This window comes from Eubalaena glacialis, chromosome 18, assembly GCF_028564815.1.
Source record: "Eubalaena glacialis isolate mEubGla1 chromosome 18, mEubGla1.1.hap2.+ XY, whole genome shotgun sequence".
In the NCBI taxonomy this organism is placed as follows: Eukaryota; Metazoa; Chordata; class Mammalia; order Artiodactyla; family Balaenidae; genus Eubalaena; species Eubalaena glacialis.
The window spans coordinates 1,908,202-1,928,378 of record NC_083733.1 but is presented as its reverse complement, the minus strand read 5'-3'; the positions used below and the strand labels follow the sequence as shown (position 1 = coordinate 1,928,378).

The 20,177-nt window shown below is 62.5% G+C and overlaps 2 protein-coding genes across 2 annotated transcripts in view; both read right to left on the bottom strand.

Moving 5' to 3' along the window:
• KLHDC4 (kelch domain containing 4) overlaps positions 1-20,177 on the bottom strand; it is a 324,942-nt gene that overhangs the window by 99,247 nt on the left and 205,518 nt on the right. The gene's annotated exons all lie outside the window — the stretch shown is intronic.
• Positions 1,200-20,177, bottom strand: part of SLC7A5 (solute carrier family 7 member 5) — a 32,945-nt gene continuing 13,967 nt past the window's right edge. The window contains exons 2-10 of the mRNA XM_061174466.1: positions 19,637-19,762; positions 9,853-9,958; positions 9,358-9,402; positions 8,844-8,967; positions 8,274-8,377; positions 7,768-7,864; positions 7,043-7,192; positions 5,351-5,528; positions 1,200-4,254 (exon numbers count right to left, since the gene is read on the bottom strand). Of these exons, the coding sequence (XP_061030449.1) occupies positions 4,199-4,254; positions 5,351-5,528; positions 7,043-7,192; positions 7,768-7,864; positions 8,274-8,377; positions 8,844-8,967; positions 9,358-9,402; positions 9,853-9,958; positions 19,637-19,762 (986 nt within the window). The 3' untranslated portion in view covers positions 1,200-4,198. The remainder of the gene's footprint in view (positions 4,255-5,350; positions 5,529-7,042; positions 7,193-7,767; positions 7,865-8,273; positions 8,378-8,843; positions 8,968-9,357; positions 9,403-9,852; positions 9,959-19,636; positions 19,763-20,177) is intronic.

The window sequence follows — 20,177 nt, the reverse complement described above, 5'->3', positions numbered from 1 at the left end:
ACGTACGAGAAGAGGCCTCCCCCAGCAGCCAGCATCCCACCTTCTTCCCCACCTTCTCCAAACAAACTGCTCTCTCCGTGCACAGGGTTGAGTGATATAGGTTGTTGGGCGAATGTGCCCCGGTCCCCCCACCCGGAGACATTTCTCTCTCTTGCCCCCTCCTGTCCCAGAGGACCTTGACCAGCCAGCTCCGCTCAGACCACACGTGTGGGGCAGTTTGTTCCGGTTGGTTTGAGACCTGTCCTTTCGTGTCCAGACCCTTTTCCATCAGTGACCGTGAAAGGCACACTCGTCGAGGGCCAAGGAACGATCGGGATGCCAGTGGCCTTTCATGTGTCCCACCTGCTCCCATGGAGACGGAAGTAGGACTTTCAACGCACTAGTCGATGCATCACGGTCTGTGCATCTTATAGAGCTGCCCCTGGGATTTTGTTCAGCTGGTCTCCCTGGAGTAATAGGTTTTCTCCAGCAAAAAGCGAAGCTACATGGTGCTCAGGGACCCTGGGCACCCAACCCGCTGGGGGCAGCATCAGGACCTGGCCCGTGGCTGGTACTCCCTTGCCCCAAGCCCGGGGGTTGGAGTGGAAACCTCCCCAGTGGCACTCAAGGCCCCTGGTCCCAGCAGCCTGGCCTCGCTCGGCAGCTGCCGTGGATGAGCCTCCTGCCCTCGCTGAGGTTCAGGCGGCAGCCACCCCGCGACGCCCTTCCCATCCTGGCACACCCACGTCCCGCCACGCAAGGCCCTGCGAGGAATGGAGTTTGCTGGCATCGAGTGAGGGCTGGCAGGGCTCTGGGCCCTGCTCCACCCCGAGGCTGTGATGACTACCCTCAGGGCTGTTGTGGAAGCTTGTCCCTTCCCTCCGACCCCAAGATGGCACGTGCCTCCTCCCGACCCAGCGCTGGTCCTGGTCTGGCTGTCGCCCCACGGCCAGGCCTGTTCTCCTCGGTCCCAACTTCAGTGTCCTTCCTGAGAGGTGGATCCAAATTCCCGCTCACCCCCTTGCCTCCTCCCTGGCCCTGATCACCCACCTGTGGCCTCCAGGAGGCTGTTGGCGAATGAATGAATGAATGAATGAATGAACGAATGAACAAACTGGGCAAGGGGGTGTATGACCAACCCCTCCCCCCACCCCAACCCCGGGGAGGCACCTCCAGGAACCTCCCTACACCCAGGATCTGGCACTGAATACAAGACAGAAAACCATCCGCAGTGCTTATAATTCTTTAAAAACAAAAACCCCTCACAAAACACAGAACTCCCCATCTCGAAACAGCCAAGCGTGTAACAGGTTAGCAGTTAGCAGAAGAGAGAGGCGTGAAGTCACACACATGTCACTGCGCGACATCGTGGTGGGCGGCTGGCGTGGCTGGGACCCGCAGAGCAGCAGGGCTGTACGCCACTCCCACAATAAATAAACACTGTGCCAACAGCATCCCTTACACTAGTGAGACATGAGGATGGAACAAAGCAGAACGGCTGCACACGTTACGCCAAAATTTGGCTTAAAAAAAAAAAAAAAAACCACAAAGGTGAACGCTCAGGACACTTGTCAGTAGTGTGGTCAGAAAGAGCGGAGTCTCTGCCGCAGAACAGACACGCCTGCCTCCTAAGGGGCGGGCAGGGGCGGGGCCCTGGGCTGCACGGGACCCCACAGCCCCAAGAATCACAGCCTGGGCCCCCCAACCTGCCTTCCCACATGCTGGGGAGAGCCACGCTTCAGAACTACCTCTGACCTTGCAGTGCATAAAGGGACCCCGTCACTCCTGCAGGGGTGGCACCACCCCACTCCCCCAAGATGCACATGGTGGGAAGGCCACTGCAGTCGGGACAGGGACACCTGGCTCCCTGCACTCTGCCAAGTCACATCTAGAGCCAGTGGTCTGACCGCGATGCGTCCTAAGTGTCGTCCCGACACCCTGGAGGGAAGAGGCCAAAATCTGCTCAGAGGTTGCTGGACCACCGCGGAAAGGCAGTGGGCAGTGCACCCCAGGCAGCATCCTGCCCGCCACCTGTGCAAGGGGCTGCGGTGGCTACGATGGCCACGGTCTCCTCCTGAAGGGGCACAATCCCACCAGGCAGGTGGTACAGCAGCTGCGGCCCCCATTTACAGGTGAGAAAACTGAGGCCCCAAGACAGAAAGTCTAAAATCAGGCCTCTGACTTTCTGGGTGACATTCTGCCTTCAGACGTTGAGCTGGGCCCCTAGATGCGTGGATTACAGCCCCGGGACAACTGAGTTGGTGAGGAGACTTCTGTGGACATCGGTCCTCACATGTCAGGAGCTACAGGTGGGCAGGGGTCTCCTGACCAGCACGAAGAGAGAGGGGTGGACACGTGGCCACCTCTGTTTCAGCCTCAATGCCCAGCCTGGCCCCCCGCAACAAGCTGCTTGTCAGGTCTCTCTGGGCCCGTTGGACCACGTGGGGCCCCGGAGCCCAGGTGGGTGGCAGTGGATGGACTGGCCACTCGGAGCTCACGTGGCCCCTGGGAAATGGCTACGGCTGAGCGGTGAGGCTCAATGCCCGAGGGCTAGGCTCACCCTCCCCCTGGTGGGAAGGTCAGGGGTCAGAGGCCAAGGCAGAGCCGCCAGCGCCTAAGGGCCTGGAGGGAGCCGATCTGACCTTGGATGACACCGCTCCCCAAGCTGACTCTGTGGGCGGTGACAGCACAGGAAAGCCAGCCGGTGGCCAGGCCACAGGAGCTTCTGGGCCTCGGCTGCCTCCCCTGGGGAAAATGCTATGGGAACCACAAAAACAAAAGCCTGCGAGCACAGCCTCTCCGGAGGGGAGGGTGGGCGTGCCATGCTGGTCTCAGCGGGAGCCAGACCCCCTGAGAGTCAGGTGGCCTCCGGAGCAGGTGCAGTCAGAGCGCTGAGGGCTGGATTCCAGCTCCCCGAGCCTGGGACAGGTGACAGGGGAGGGGACAGCAGGGCCTCGGCCAGGAGCTGAGAGCCAGCCCCAGATAGCTGGCAGGGCTGCTGTCCAGCCCTCGAGGCCCGGGAGAGCTGCCTTGCGGGAACACAGAGGAGAAGCCCATGAGGGGTCACGGCGTCTGCTTCCAGATTTCAACTGTGAAGCTTTGAAAGGGCTAGAGCTTGGCTCCAAAACCGATGCAGAACAGACCTGAAACAGCACTGCCCACTTGCCCACCATAGGAGCTGCCGGAATCCTCTGGCCTTTGCTCAGGCTGGCGTCCAGGGAGGGATGTACAGTCAGGAGCCCAAAGCTGTCCTGAGTGACAGGGTCTAGCCCCAAAACTGGCCCCGATCTGCACGTCCTGGTGGGAGATCCGGGGTCTCCCAGCTGCCCCTGACTTCTGCTCGGATCCTCCTGCCCGCGGCAGGCACCAGGGCACCACTGTTGATCAGCCCAAGGCCTTTCCTTCTACAAGCCTTTCATTGAGATGTTCTTTCTTTTCGGGGGTTGGGAAGGGAGCTAGCGCAGGTCTTTAAGGCAACGAGACGTGAGCACGTGGGTTAGTTTCACACAAGTCACTACATCTACAATAACAGAGAAACGGCAAAGCCGAAGCGCATGTGTCCAGGCCACCGTCCAGAGGGCGAGGCCGAGCCCGGAACTCCGCCAGGGGGTTCTCAGAACCCCTCCATTCTCGGAGACGTGCCGGCATCTGGCGACAGGATCTGGTCCCTCTGAGGCACATCGTGCTACGGGTGGCATTAGGGGAAAAAAGACCCCCTCACGTTTCTTTAAAAAACAATCATCTTGGTGGCGTCGACGCGACCCAAGATTAAGTTAAAACAAAAATAATAAAGGGACTTCCCTGGCGGTCCAGTGGTTAAGACTCGGTGCTCCCAATGGAGGGGGCACAGGTTCGACCCCTGCTCGGGGAACTAAGATCCTACATGGCGCACAGTGCGGCCAAAAAAAATAAAATAAAGTTAAAAAAAAGTACAAATACACAAAGGTGAGAAGGGAGAAGGCCCGATTCAGCAGGAAGCCCGCAGCCTCCTCGGTCCAACGTTCCCGCCTCCACGCTTGAGAGGTATCCACAGACATCCGTCTTCTGGGACTGAATTCGTACCAGGGTTCACAGTGGCCCGGCCGCCACCCCGGGGGAGGGACAGTGGGGGCCCCCAGCTGAGCTGCCTGGATGACGGGACCGGAGTCGCTTTCTAAGGGGTGGGTGGTTTAAAACAATCTCTGCGTTTTCTTTCCGGCAGCTTCTCAGATCTTGTCGCTTACGTCTCCTGGGGAACCACATGCATGAGCTTCTGGCAAAGGACCGTCGTGGAAACTGCCAGGAGAAGAGCGGAGTTACTCGGGGGTCCTGTGGTCCCGTGCCTGGGGGGTCAGGGCAGCGAGGGACGTGGGCTCACCCCGCCCCGTCGTGATGCGTCCCAAGGTTGTAAGAGAAGCCAGAAGGCCAGAAATGCATGTGGAACCTCCCCATTTGTGTGTGTGCGCGCGCACACCGCGCCCGCAGGCCTCCTGAGAGTTACGTTACTCAGGGAGGTGACGCCAAGGATCCTGGCAACAGGCAGGTGCTGGCTCCACCCCTCATCCCGGTTCAGACCCCAGGACCATCGAGGGACGTTAACTAGATGGTGGCCCCGCTGCTGGAGGGCTGTGACACCACACCTGGGCCACCGCCTGGCAGACTTCCAGGACCGGCAGCCAGCACGCCCACCGCGGTCCTCAGAGGGGCTGGAGCAGGCAGATGTGCTGGCGCCCAGGTGAGCCCATCACCCACAGAGCCTTCGCGGGCATCACTCGGGGGTGATTTCAGAATGGAGGGGCCCTGCTCTAGGCCCTTGGTGTGTTCTGACAGCTCTTTAACAGGGACTACAGTCCGGGCCGGAGGCAAAGTTCCAGCAAAATGACGGACAGCGTCCTGGGCCCCGGGCAGGTGCCCATCAGAATTCTGGGACGGCTACCCTGGGGATTTTGAAGCCCATGCAGGAGCCTGTCACACTAACAGCGGTCTCAGCACAGGGTCCTGAACCAGGCTTGTAAATGAGCCCTGTGGCCACAGCGCAGATCCTGTTTTCTCTCCTCAGCCGGCTGGGTTTAAGCTGGCGGCAGACGGGGATTTCGTTACTTGGCAAGAGCAGCCTGGTTTTCTGGAATCCCTTGTTCTGAGATTAGCTGGTGCGCAGCAGAGCGCCTTACCCTGAAATATGCAGGCTAGGTCACCACCAGACACGCCCAGCTCGGTCTGCTCGGCCAGGGCCTCACACGTCCCGACCCCGACCCCCCGCTGACCCAGGGCCGTGGGCACCGCCTGCCGCGTCACTCCGGGCCAGTGCGATAAGGTCAGGGCAGCACCGCCAGGTGGGCGGGGCAGACCCCAGGGCGGGTGGAGGAGGCCCGGCCTGGGGGGAGGTACTCACAGATGCTCTGGAGCAGCCACTTGGGCTTGTTTTTCCACCAGACCCCGAGGAAGTAGATAGGCAGGCCACTGAGGATGATGGTGAAGCCGATGCCACACTCCACGGGGGTCTTCCAAAAGGAGACGGCGATCAGGAACAGGCAGGCCAGGATGAACAACACTGGGAGGGCCAGGTGAACCTGGGGAGGGGACACAGCTGACACCGGGAGCTGGACGTCTCCTCCTGTCCTACACCTGTCGTGTCCTGGCCACCCCTGGGAGCACGGCGCCCTCCCTGTGCCCCCGCCAGAGCCGGCCTCGCCCTTGAGCCCACCCAGCCCCTCCCATGGACCCCCCCGGAAAGCCCTGCGCCCAGCTGATCCTTCTGGATCCAAAAGGGCCCGACCCCCCCGGGCTGCCACACTTGCCGTGCAGCGTCTCTAGGGTTTACTAGGCCCCGAGGTTCCCCTGAGTCGTGCTGGCCTCTTGAGAACCGGGACCCCACCTTGTTCTCCGTTCGCCCACCTCAGCAGCTGGCGCTGGGCGGTACTTACCCAAAGCCCAGCTGGTGCTGGCGGGTGAGCTGGACCAACCAGGCCTCCCAAGGCCGGGGAAGGCTGGCTCCCCTGGTTCCCACACCACAGGGCGGGACCCTGGCCCCGCCCCTCACCACAGTCTCCCGGTGTTGGGGCAATGCCTCTGGGAAGGCTGTGGCCACCCGCTAATAGGCAAGGGGCGCCCACCTCCTCAGAGAGTCCTTGCGGATGGACTGGACCACAGGCTGCGTGGCTGCCTAGCAGACAGCCCCGCCCACACAGGGCCCGGAAGAGGAGCCACAGAGGCACCCACAGCACAGCCAAGGCCCCAGGGACACTTGTCCCGTCTGCATCCACCGTGCCTCCTGCCAGGTGGCCTGTCTACACCCGGAATCCGCCCTCTGTCTACACCTTGGCAAGAGACCCTGGGGTGAGCGAGGGTCCGTCCTGGCTGGCACTGCAGGACTGCTCGGTGGGCGAGGTGGGCAAGGGGCCCGTGGACAGGTGCCAGCTGCTGGCCACATGCCACCAGGACTGGATGAGGGGCAGGAGCTGCCGGTCGGCAGCCGCCACGCCACGGGCTCTGCCCTCTCACTCCGACATGACTGTTGGGGGCACAGCTGACGTGCTCACCAGGCCTCCCCAGCAGGGGTGTGACCCCCTTTTTGGAGAAACAAGGTCGCCCTCGGGCAGCTGCGCCCAGTACCGAGTTTATGAGGACACAGACAGCCGACCGGGGGCACAGTGGGCAGCCTGGTCCCGAAAAGCCTCCATTCACTCAGGGGCAAAGTCAGGGGATGAGCCCCTCCCCAGATAAGGTGGGGCCCCTCCCCTCCACCCACGTGCAGTCTGCTCGTGGCCACCCCGGCCGCCCGGTGCTGCAAGCTTCTTACTTCTGCTCCTCTCCTTTCGCTAGAAGATAAGCTCTAGGAGGATTAGGGGCTGGGGGGGGGGGTGTCTATCGTGTCCTTGGACGAACCCCAGCACCTAGAATCAAACAGTCATCAACAGAACTCAAGGCCCCCGTCTAGATCAGAAGCTGTTCATGCACTGATCTGCTTGGTTCTCCCCAGGGCCCTTGGAGAAGGGCGCCCTGAGCCCCGGTGTGCAGAGGGGACGGAGGCCCACCGAGGGACGCTGGCTGCCCGGGCACGCGTGGGGACCGCGCGGACCCTCACCTTGATGGGCCGCTCCATATCTGGCTTCTGGTAGCGGAGCCAGATCATCCCGATGATGGCCAGGGCCACACAGAGCCAGTTGAAGAAGCTGAAGAAGTTGATGACGGAGAATATGTCTTTGGAGAAGGCGTACAGCAGGGTCATGAGGCACTGCAAGCACGGGGATGGGCCGTGAGCCACTGCCGGCGGCGGGACACATCCGGCAGGCGGGCTGCCCGCATGCGCCCACTCCCGTCTTAAAGGAACACGTGGTCTGTGGGACACGCAGACCCTCACGGCAAAGGAAAGCACTGACGGAGAAGCGGCCAAGGCGCGTGGATTTCAAGGAGGGGTCAGAGGCCACACGCTGCCCTGGGGGGCAGGTTTGGCTTCACACGCCTCCAGGTTGTTTTTGCTTCTTGTTTCTCTTTTTTTTTATAACCACCCTGTATTAATTTTGGAACGAGAAACAAAAAACTATCCAGCGCCCTTTGGAGTTCAGGGGAGCGGGTGGCGAAGAGCAGGATGTGGAGAAACACTTCGCGCTATAGCCCGTCTGCATCTCCCCCCCGGCCTCCGGTCTGCAGCCTGGTGACACTAGGCAGAGCCAGGACGGTGTGGCCACTCCCTGGACTCCCTCTGCAGAGCCCCCGACAATCCCTGAGGGACACGGATCCCCGAGGGACACGCCCACCCTCCACCTCGCCCTGCCAGTGACCCCCGCCCCACAGAGGGTGGGGACTCACTGTGAACACGAGCGAGGGCACGGGCGTCAGCAGCCGCGGGTGGATCATGGAGAGGATGGAGGGCAGGTGGCCCTCCCTGGCCCCCACGAAGAACAGCCTGCGGACAGAGGGGAAGGCGGTCGGCCTCGGCCGAGGGACCCAGGCAGGTGGGGAGCGGAGGGGGCCTCTGCTGAGGGCTGGGCTCCCTGCCTTGGGCCTCGGTGTCCCTCACGGACCCAGCTGGCAAGGGGCCCTGTCACCTCCAGCCCCCCGCAGGGTTCACATGAACCCACGAGAGAGCCTGGACGGACACAGCAGTTGTGTCACCTCTGGGCAGGAATGTGGGTTATTTCTGTGTCACTTGAATGTTTTGACAGCTATGTTATTACTCAAAGTAACAAAAAATAGAACTCTCCGAGCGCACACGAGAAAGCCACATGTAGCGGCTGCCCACGCGGCAGCCCCGCCTGCTCCACCGCTCTGCCGCCAGAGCCTGAGGGACCGAGGGCGGCCCTGGCCGGGCTCACCTGGAAGACGTGAAGAGGGACCCGTTGACGGAGCCAAAGCAGGACAGACCCACGAAGACAGGGATGATCCAGGACATGACGCCCAGGTGGTAGTTCCCGAAGTCCTAGACGGACGCTGAGCGTGAGCCCTGCCCCGTGACGCCCCGACTGCCCCACCTGGCCGTCCGCGTGGCCCCTCCGCATGCTCCTCACCGCCCCCCACCCCCGGGCTGGCCCCCACACAGTCCCCTCCCCGAGGGCTCAGTATTTATTCGGAAGGCGGGACAGGCCTCTGAGGTGGGGCTGGAGGTCCGTGATGGACTCAGCCCCTCGGCTCTAAGAGCGACCGTCGCTGGGACCACCACAGACGTGCGAACTTAAAACTGTCCAGGGTGGCCTGGGCACCAGCGCTGCTAAAGCCCCCCGTGGTCCCCACATACAGCCAGCGCCCTGCACCCGCTGGCAGGCTTGGTAAAGCACCAGCTCAAGCCCTCTGAGTAGGAGCGCCGTGTGCAGACGAGGGGCCCGGCCCGCTCCTCATCGTGGGCTCGGAGGGCCGCGGCCGGCTCTGAGCGGCAGGTGGCATCTTACCACGGCCACGGCCTCCGACGTGAGCATCTGCTCAGGGGACAGCGTGGTGAAGTAGGCCAGGTTCGTCAGCACGTACACCAGGGTGACGATGGGGAGGGAGATGATGATGGCCAGGGGCAGGTTTCTGCAAGGACCGGGCGGGCACATCACCAAAATGAAGCCCAGGACGGGGCCAGGCCCGTCCCTCGCTGTGGGGGAAGCAGCACGTGACCAGCAAGTGGCTGGAAGGTGGCGCTTGGGGCAGGGCAGCTGTGCAAACCTGGGCCAGCGACTCAACCCTGCCGGCCTCCACGCCCCCATCTGTGAAATGGGCTTCCTGCCCATTCTGAGGACGAACCTTCTTCCAGATCACACGGCCCCCATGATCCTGACCCCAGGGGCCCTCCCGGAAGGCCGTGCACTGCTTTTGTCGGGGGCTGGGCTGAGCCCAAGGATGGGCTCTTGGACAGAACCAGGCTTCTTCCTTCTCTCATGTGAAAATGATAAAAACACGCATCTCTGTTCACATACATACCTGTAGGGATTAATCATCTCCTCTGTGACAAAATTCAAGTAATTCCTGGAATTGAGAGAGCAGACTTTTATTATACGTTCCTCCTGCAGTCATCGGAAAGAAAGAATGCAGGTTCCATGGGGAGTCCGTCCTGGCTGCCCTGGGCCAGTGGAGAGGGGACGCCCACACCCCCAGGTCCCTCCTGGTGAGCAGCTGGGGGCATGGGGGCGCCTCCTGAGATGGCGATGTTCCTGCCCCTCCCCAGCGCCGTCCCCCCTGGGAAGCAGCACCGTTCCTGAGGTGTCAGCAGAGGTTTATCTCGGGGCCCCGTTCTCGGGGGCAGGACACGAGCCGAGAACAGCACTGCTATGAGGGCCCCTCTGTGCTTCCTTGGGAAGCACGGGGTTTCCTGCCCCTGCCCCGTAGAATCACCCGTGGATGGCCAAGAGGTGTGGATTTCTGGACACTTTGGGGCCTGGCACGTGTGCCCCAGGGCCCAGATGTTCTAGAACCTACCATCCCCCGTAGGCAAAGAGGCCGCTGTAGAGCGCCAGCACGATGTTCCCCACGTCCACTTTGGTGCCTTCAAACGAGGACTTGGGGTCCAGATTGGACACGTTACCTGGCAGGGGCCAAACAGACAGATAGGGATTCTGGGTTAGGGATCGCGGCACGGAGGCCAAGCCGCAAGTTCCAAAATGTTCCTGGATCAAAATACAGTAATAGACAAAAATGCAACAGATTAAATGCACCTGTGAGCCACCAGACTCCCAGGGGCTGGGGCAGGCAGGTAGGGTGAACTCGGTTCTGCTAGGTCTGTGGCCCCTGGCCCCGCCCACTCAAGAGGGGGAGGGCAGCTCTGCAGACCCCCGGCCGGGTGGACACCCAGTGCCCATCTGTGCCTGAGGGACAGGATGCCTGGGACGGGCAGGCACCGGGGTGGGTCTGCCTTGCCTGGGCTGCAGGGTGCTGGGCGCCTCAGAGGACGCTCCCTGCAGACCCCGAGATGCGGCCCAGTCAGGGTACCTGGGCTGCGTCTCCACTCTCCCCCTTAGCGCTGGGAGCCCAGAGCTGCTAAGTGTAAGCCAGACTTCTCGTCTGGGCACAGGAGCTCCCGAAGACGATCTGGACCCGCCCCAGGACGTGGCTGCACCCGAGGGGCTGCAGCTGGTGAGGGACGGTGGGCTCAGCTCTGTTCCCTAACCCAGATGGACGTACTGGGCTCTTGGACACAAGGGGGTCAGCTTCTCTGCTGACCGTTTCCACCCTGAATGGCCGCAGGCGTCCTGGGCTTGTGGCCATATCGCTCCAACCTCCGCCCCTGCCTTCACTGGCACCTCTGCTGTGGCTCCTCTTGTGTATCCCAAAAGGACACCTGTCATTGGACTTAGGGCCCCCCTAACCCAGGATGATCTCAGCTCCATCCTTTCCTTAATTACACCTATAGAGACCCTTTTCCTAAATAAGGCCACATCCACCGATTCCGTTGGACATGTTTTGGGGGCCACCACTCAACCCAGTATGGTAGGCGTGAAACGTGGGGGCCTTAGAAGGGTCCCTGGCTACTAGGACAGTGTCTGGCCCTTTCTGAGGCTGTTACACCATCTGTGAAATGGCCCTATAACACCCAGGCCCAGAAAGACTCGCTCCGCAAGGAAGGACCAGCCTGACAGCCAGGTGTCGACAGAAACGGGCAGGGGGTCGGCCAGACTCCTCAGGGTTTTAGGTCCTGGCTCCCCGGCTCTGGGTGCGGCCGTGACACAGGCCCCATGGCTCTGGATAGGAGGGTCTGTGCCCCGTCCTGCTGAGAAGCACGTGGTCCAGGACCTGAGGGACCAGGCTGAGCTGTGACCCCGGGGCTGCTACATGGGTCACTGCCGCCCATGGCTGGAGGATCTGCAGGTCCCTCGGGGGATGGGGGGATGGAGGACGCCACGCCTTCCACAAGGGCGATGGCCTTGGTCACCCCAGGAACACAACAGGGTGATGGTATGAGGAGGTCGAAAAGCGGACCCATGGCAGGGAGGCTCCCATAAAACCCCGTCATTCTACCCAGTGAAAGCCTGCACTTCAAGGCAGCACCGATTTCCTCTGGCAAACACCGCGGGGGGAGGGGAGGGACCCCAAGCTCCTTTCTGGGTCCAGATGCTCTGGATGCCTGGACTCTGCCCTGCAGGCGTGCTCAGGCCTGAGCTGGGAGAAGGACTTGGGACGCAGGAGGTCCCTTCCGCTCCCCAGATGAGGCCATGGTCTCGTGATGAGAAAAGGCTCCAGGGAGGCTTGCACCTCACCCAGCCCGCCACCCACACGTGGATCTGTGTTGGAGGCCCGGGTCCTGAGACCGCCTGGTCACAGGGTGGTCAGCAGGCTGGTGGGCGGGGGCAGTGCAGAGAGCCAGCTCAGGACAGGGCACCTCGGCACAGCACCCAGAGCCTGGCTGCTCCCCACGGAATGTTCTGGAATGTGCCTTCCTTTACATCTGTGAGGAGGAGGAGGGGCATCTGTCCCACAAGTCGGGGAAGCTGAGGCTCAGGCCACCTGCCCACGGACCTGGGTCTGGCATCCTGAGCACCCCGCCGCTCCCGGACGCTGCGGCTGCTCCCGAGAGTCTGGGGGAGCCCCCCAGACTGCTCCCGCTACCCCAGGTCTCCAGAAGACCCCGCACCCCTACAGGGTGTTGCTGCTGCCAGTCAGGGTCTTGCAACTACTTCTGTAACATTAAGGCCTTTCACAGCAAGGGCTCCTTACAAGTAATGCACTTGTGATTTCTCCTCAGTCTGCACCATTTCCCCATCAGGACGTACTTCGATCTCCTGCTTGGGCTTCAAGGGGAACTGCTTTTCGCATACACTGGAAGATAGATCTCGGTGCAGCCATTAAAACTGGCTCCCAGGATTTCCCTGGTGGTGCAGTGGTTAAGAATCCGCCTGCCAATGCAGGGGACACGGGTTCGAGCCCTGGTCCGGGAAGATCCCACATGCCACGGAGCAACTAAGCCCGTGCACCACAACTACTGAGCCTGCGCTCTAGAGCCCGTGAGCCACAACTACTGAAGCTCAGGCGCCTACAGCCCGTGCTCCCAACAAGAGAAGCCACCGCAATGAGAAGCCTGCGCACCTCAACGAAGAGTAGCCCCCGCTCACCACAACTAAAAGAAAGCCCGCGCACAGCAACGAGGACCCAACGCAGCCAAAGATAGATAGATAGATAGATAAATAAATAAATAAATAAATTTATTTTAAAAAAATCTGGCTCCCACCTCAAGCACGATCCTGAATTAGTGACACTGTACACACGCGTGTGCGTGTGCAGGCACCGTGGATACACGCACGTGCACGTGTGGGCTAGAGACACGGCTATGCAGGAGGACAGCCTGTGCTCGTGCTGAGAATAAAATTCAAGGCTTGAAATACAGGCTGGGGTTACAGAACCACCGTTTTCAGCCCCGAGGCCTGGGAAGCCTCTGTGTTTTCATCAAGGGGCTCTGTGCTAACAGCTCGGAGTCCTGACGTAAACGCGTCATCGCCCTGAGACAGTGGATGGAATTCCTGCTGCAGAACGGTTATTTCCTGGATTTACAGAATGACTTTGCAGCCTCTGAAACCCCAAGAAAATACTAGCTGCTCTGGCCCAAACGCAGACTGAAGACTCTCATGGGCTCCACTGGGGGCCTTGGTAGGACAGGTGTGGCCGGGCCGTCCTGCTGGGAGCTCTCTTGGCTATCTGGGGCCTCATTCCCTGCCTACAAAGCGCCCGAATCCCCTGGAGGAAAGTGGGCATCCAGGTGCACAGAGGCCAGCACACCCCCTGCTTCTCCCCTGGCATGGTGGGGGGGAGGTTGAAGGGGAGCTCCACCAGGAATTTGGCTGCTTTGGGCCCCGATCCGCCACTGCAAGTCCCTCTGTGCTGCCCCCTCCCTGTCACCTCCCTCCTGCCGACAGCCAGCCGCCCGGATTCGGTGCACACGTGGGCCCCCTCGGCAGAACTCCTGGGTCTGTCCAGCCTCCGTCTGAGCTGGAGGGCCGCCTGGATCAGACCCGCAGCCTGGCCGGGCACCCGACCAAACGCTGGCCGAGCTCTGCCCTCTTCTCCACGGGTGCCTTGGAACGGGCGCCGGGCCTGCTGGCTCTGCGCGGCACTTGGCCCCGGGACCCCCAGGACAGGCACGGCTCAGGGGAGCCCGCCCGGGGACAGCGGCTCCGCCCGCCCGCGCCATCCGGGCATCCTGTTGGGGCTGGAGCCCTCATAGCAGGTGGGTTTGCAGAGGTCTGGAGAGCTGGGGGGGTGTGTGTGGCACCCGCCTGGCAGTCTCCAGAGCAGCAAGAAGCAAGGGAGGCAGCCACACCCTCATGGAATGATGTGTGTCCGCAGCTGCTCGGTGCCTGGCGGCCACCGCAGGGGACACACAAGGAAACCCCCCTGGGAGGGCAGATCAGGGCAGATCCCAGACCCCGCGCGGTGGTCTCAGCCACCCACCAGCCCCAGCAACCAGGGGACATGCGGTCATGGGAGACACTTGGGATTGTCACGGCTGGGGGCGTCATCCAGTGGGTGGAGTCTGGGTGACGCGAACACCCGGCAACACATGAGACGGCCACCACAACAGACAGTGCCGGGCGGGATCCGCTATAGACGGTGCTGGCAGGTGCCTGGCTCGTGTGCTCGGCCGTCCCCCCCACGGACCCCAAACCGGGATGCCATCCTTGTTAAAAGCACAGAGCTCCAGGTGCCGGCCAGACATGGGATGGATGACCTCATTAACACCCTGCCCCCGCCCATGACCGCCGAGCTCCCCACTCCGGCTCTGTCCTCATGGGGCCCCCAGGCCCACAGAAGGCAGGCAGGCAGGAAAGTCATCACGATGGACAGATGGGGGAGCGCAGGCCCTGCCGCAGGGGCCGGGGGTGTGGGAACCCCAGGACCCACAGTTTAACGGGGTCCCCTGGGCCACCCCGTCTCTGGGGTTTCTCGACAGGCCCCGAAGCCGCCCCTAACTTGCTGCTCACCCAGAAGGTGGTGCCCCGGGGGGTGGGTCCCGCCCCTGGGCTCACCTGCGGTGCAGACAGGCCCCGAGGCCGCTTCATAGCGTCTGCCCGTCTCAGAGGGCCGCGGGAAGGTGAAAGCTAGCGCAGAGCCACATCCTGGGCCCTCTGGCAGCCTCGGGAACCAGGGTGACTGGGGTGGGAGTGTTCACAAGGCCCCAGGGAGCCGATTTCAGGGAAAGCAGCCCAGACCCCCGCGTCATGCAGACAGAGCCATGGCAACCCTCGACCCGGGGGCGCAGGGCACCCCACTCTCAGAGGAGCTGTGCACGTGGGGACAGGACCAGGAGCCCCGGGGGATGTGCCAGCCTCTCTGAATCAGAGGACAAGGGCTCCTCATGGTGTCTGCGTCCCCCCCAAGATCCCGCTGGGCTTATGTCACACTCACCAGGGCTTGGCCTGGGCCCGGGCACGGGAACCTGCAGTCTGTCAATGCCCAGTCTGGAGATGGCAGCTGGGGGCAAGCTGGAAAAATCCCAGAGCCTCAGGGTGACCAGGCCGCGCCCTGCCCAGTGCTTTCCCTCCTGCCACTGCCCACGGGCACTCCTCCCAGGACGGTGATGCTGACTGTGAGAAAGTCATTTCCCAAACCAGGGTGGGGGGGTGTCCACTGTGCAGGAACCTTCCACCCGGTCCCTCCTTAACCCTCTGGGGTTCCACATAATGGTCGTGTATGTGATGGAGCACACGGAACAGGGTCCCCTCAAAGTTCACGTCCCCCTGGAACCTCAGAAGGTGACCTGCTCTGGAAAAGGATCTTTGCAGATGTAATCAAGGCAAGGATCTCAAGGTTGAGACCGTGGACTAGGGTGGGCCCTAATTCCCCAAGAGCGTCCTTATAAGACACAGAGACACGGGGGCCACATGAGGACAGAGGCAGAGTGATGCAGCTACGAGCCCGGGAACCACTGAAGCTGGAAGAGGCAGGGAGGCTGCTGCCTCCAGGTTTCAGAGGGAGCTCGGCCCTGATTCTGGACTGCCAGCCCCAAGACTGTGAGGGGGTAACTGCTGTTGTTCTAAGCCCCTGGTCTGTGTCCTGTGCTGCGGCTGCCCCAGGACACTCCTTGTCTCCACTGTGCCTTCAGAGTGATGAAGTCGTGATCAGGACATGCAACAGCCGTGGCCTTGGATCCCGCCTCACCATCACGGGCCAAGCGAGCAGGTGCTTGGCCGTGGGACTAAGCCCCATCTGAGATCAGCTCTGTATGACCCCTGACCTTAGCGGGTCTCCTGCTCCACCCAGAGACCAGGCACCCTTGGGAGGCTGCATCCCACAGCTGGCTTGCCGTGGGTCCCTCTCTCCCGTCTCCCCACCCCGGGCTGAGCGCACGGTGTCTGGTGCCTATTCCCCGCTCTGCCTCGGGGGTGGTGGTGATGGTGCCCATTCACCGTGGCCAGCATCTGTCTCCGGTGTCGTCCGTCTTTTAAACTGGAGGAGCTGCCCCGGGACCTCAAGATCAGCTTCAAGCCTCAAAGGACCCTCTCTGCGCTGCACAGGCTGCAGAGACCCCTGGGCGCTAAGTGTGCCCAGCACAGGGCTGTGTGGCTGCCGCCCCCCTCCTGCTGCGGCCCCGTCCGAGCAGCTGACCACCCAGGGCACGGGTGAGCAAGGTCGGCAGGGGGAGAGAGCCAACTTCCAGGCCTTTGATTTCATCCCCGAGGGTGGCACAAGCAAAGCATGTGACTTCCGATCTGTGATGACTCTGGACTCGGAATCTGCACAGAGCCACGCAGGCCGACGGAAAGGTCTCAACTAAAAACAAAGAGCACCCAGAGGAAAGAACCACCCACGTCAAAGTCCTCCCACGGTGGCCGAGGGGTGCCCGTGTCTGCCGTGTGACCTGCTGCTCCGGGCATTCGGTGAGGAGCAGACCGGCCCGCCCTCCCCTTGGCCCCGCCCCTGTCTCCTGGGGCACAGGTGACCATGGGGAGAACTGAACCCCAGCCACGTGGCCCCATTACAGCATCCTGCGGTCCCAGCATGACCCTGAGCCCCTCTGAGACGGCCTCCATCACAGGTACCCTAAGTCCTGCACTAGGGGAGGCCAAGCCCGGGAGCCCCCCAAATGTCTCCCCTCCCTGTGAGGACAGCAGCCCTGTTCACAGGCCGCCCGAGCTGCCTGCCCACACCCTGAAGACAGTTTCAGGCGGCCACCAAGGCCTGGGGCTGCTGTGGCTGCTGTGGCCACTTCACACATGAGGACATCCAGGCTCCAGCAGGCGAAGGGCCCTGCTGAGACCCAGACCCTCCCAGGGCGAGGGTCTCCTCCCTGCCCCCCAGGGCTCTGGCCACCTGGCTGGGCTGCCCAGGGCCTTCCCCACCAGCTCCGGACACCGCCCTGGGACGGGACGCAGGGTGGGCCGTCCCTCGAGGGAGCTCTCGTCCCCGCCCACAGTGCCCGTCATCACAGGCCTGGTGGGGTCTTGATTGGACCCTGACCCTGCTACAAGCCGGGCAGGGTCGGGCCATCACTGCTCTGTGCCCTGGGGGCCCACTAACCTAAGAACTAAACACACGCTGTCAAGTGACTCCCAGCCGAGTCCCAGCCCTGGGGGCACGCTGGCCTTCACAGCTCCACCGGGGCCTCCCCACTGCCAGGACCCCCTTCGGCCCAGGTGGACCCCTGCCACCCCTGCCCGAGGTCACTCCATGGCAGTGCCCGGACACAGATGATCAGCACAGGGTCCAGGAACCTCCACGCCCAGGTCTCCTGGACACGGGGGCCCATGTCTCAGCGCCAGGTAATCTCTCAGGAGCTGCCACGGAGGCCAGGGCCCGGGGCCGGGCCTGCAGGTTCCCCCTCCCGTGAGCTTCCCCAGGGGGCACCCTTTATCTGCAGGGTGACGCCAGCTGCTCCAAACGCTCCAGGAGACGCCGGGGGCCCGCCCACCGGAGGACACAGCCAAGCAAAACCACAACGGTCCCATTGTGTGTCCTCCAGGAGGGGCCGGGGCTCAAGGGACGAGCCTTCCCCACTCCCACCCTCCGGTCTTGGAACGGCCGGACCTTGGGCCGTGGGCCTACTGGGTGTTGTAGGTAAAGGGCCGACAGACAGAAGTAAAAGGACAAAAGCGGGCACGAAGTGCCCTCTGCCCACCGTTGTCACTCAGCCCTGGTCCTCGGGGCTCCCCCTCCACACCACGTGCTGGGCCTGCTTCTCTGTGGCCGCCCCTGGCCAAGCCTCCCCCACCAACACTTCGTGGCCACTGGGATCTGAAATGCTGGCCTGATTTCAGTGCCCCCCTCCTGAGAAGGCTGGGGGGAAATCCAGAGGCCTCGCGTGGTGCCAGGCCCCGCATGCATGACTCCCCCGGCCTCGGAGCCACCTGAGCCCCTCCCAGGCCCTGCAGAGCCAGCCCCGGTCACACCAGCTCTGAGCCTTCATCCAGCCGTCCCTCTGGCCCTCAGAAGGGCCTTCCTGCTCAGGGACGAGCCCTGCCTGCCCATCTGCGAGTCTCCTGTGCACGTGTCTGATGTCCGCACACCAGACACAGCGCAAGCCCTAGACGGCAGGGCCGAGTCCTCAACTAGGTCTCAGCACAGAGCCACACCCGGGGCCTCAGAAAGTTCTGGTGAAGGAGGACAGGAAGGAGGGCAGGACTGCCCACGAGTCTCACTGGAGACGAGGACGACGCCACAGAGGCCTGGAACCTGGACCTGCCAGGCCCCACGCCCCAGCCCCTTCTGCAGCCCCCAGGCCCCTCTGGGCGCCAGGCAGGCCAGGCGGGGCCAGGCACTGGTAAAGGACAGAGACGGCACGTGGGCCGGTCTGTGAGATGCGGGTCATGTCCTCCAGATGCACCGTGGCTCGCGGCCTATCTGGGCACCATCGCGCTGAGCCCCTGCCCGCGGGGTCCCGGCCCTTCCGCCAACGTTCAGCAGGGGCTCCTTGGGGCAGCCGCCCAAGGGGGAAGTCAGGCGACTCTCGTGGGGAAAGGGTTGTTTTCACAAAGTGTCCTCTACAAGGGAGGGCATCCATCTGGGAGGGAAACCAGCGGACAGGAATTTTGCAGACACTGCAGTGCCTCCCAGGTTCAGAAAGGAATGGCTTCGGGGGAGGACGTTTTCGATGGCAATAGAATTATAAACACGTTATGTATTCAAGCTGAACAAAGGCTCTTTGCTATCCCTGCTAAAATTTGTTTTTACAAAACTCCGGTCCCCCTACATTCTTCATCAGCCTGTCTCTAATCACACCAGCCAAGCAAACCCTTCACCAGCAAGTCCTCTTCAAACGACATTGACGTGCTTCCCAGCTAGACCGCCTGGTGGGCGCAGGATGGATTTTTCCTCCTACCCACTGGTTTCCACCTACAAGCTCTCCACGGCAGGGGGTCCCTCAGCTCCCTTAGTGCTCCCGTCAGCACTCCTGGTACCCGGAACCCAGCCCGGCCAGCGTCCTCCAGACAAAGTCTTGTCTTTAGGAAGATGCTGGAACCTGAGATCCCAGGAAGCCACGCAACACAGAGGCTGGTCTCCCCGCTCCCGACACATGGGCTACGGGGGTGGGGGTGGTGTTGCTCTGTGTCCTCTCAGTGACCTCAGCCCCTACGAGACCACAGATCTGTGGCAGCCACGCAGAGGGCTACCGTGGCCTGCCATCCAGCCGTCCTGGAGAAGCCAGTACCTCCGTTCACCAAAAGACACCCCCGAGAGTGTTCCCGACAGCCTCCCTCTCAGTAGCCAGAAACGAGGAGACTCCACCCGCCCACAGCATAAACTTGGCGGTACGTTCACGAGAACGCGGCCCAGCAGGAAGACACACTGCCACCAAACGCCACTGCGTCGGCGCCCATCATGGAGGGGTCGGCATGGTGGGCAGCCATCCACAGGGCATGGGGACCCTGCTGGGGGCACGTTCCCGTGTGGAAGATCCGGCGGCACTGGCAACAGCACCTCTCGGCCGTGCTCCTAATGCAGCAGGCACGTCGCCAAGCTCTCCCCACGAACCACCGCCCACCCCGGTCACCACCATGCCCGCCCCGTGTGGGCAGGACAGCGGCCTCTGCGTGGCGGACCCGTTTCTCCCGCTGCTCTGGGACGGACGACCCGCCGGGTGACGTTCAGCCCGCCTAACTCAGCATCAGTGCTTCTCCTGGGACCGCGTGACGCGCCGACTCCAGCGACACCCGTTAGCTAAGGCGGTGGATCTGGGGCCAGGCGCTCAGAGATGGGGACCCCTCCCCCTCCCCCCACACCCCCCCAGGCTCAGCAGGGCCTCCCGGGACAGCTGGGAGACCCCAGGGGCTGCACTCACCCTTCCCGATCTGGATGAAGCCGAGGAGGATGATCAAGGCCAGCGCCAGGAGTTTGGCCGCGGCGAAGGCGTCCTGGACGCGGGTGGCGGCCTTCACGCTGTAACAGTTGACGGTCGTGAGCAGTACTGTGGAGACAGGGGCAGCGAGTGAGTCCCGCGGAAACGCGGGCAGAGGGGCCGGCGGGGAGAACCCCAGCCCTGAGGTCACAGGCTGAGAGAGAGCTGTGAGCCCAGGTGCCCCCCAGGCTGCCAAAAAGGACTTTTTGTCCTAATGAATGAATTTCAACACCCCGCCGCCACCTGAGTCCCTCCTGCAGGAGCCCTCGAGGAGGGCGCTGTGCTCAGAGCAGGCTGAACGCACAAATTGCCATCTCAGTGGGGGGGGGGGTGCTCAGTCACCTTTCCGTTCCCACCTGACACTTAGCACAAGTGTCAGGCTCTCCCACAGGCACCCAAACTTCTCAAGGTGGGAACCCTCTCTTCAGAGGGTCCTCGTAGGATCCCACAGGGACACAGGGGGCGCAGCATCAGCCTGACAAGC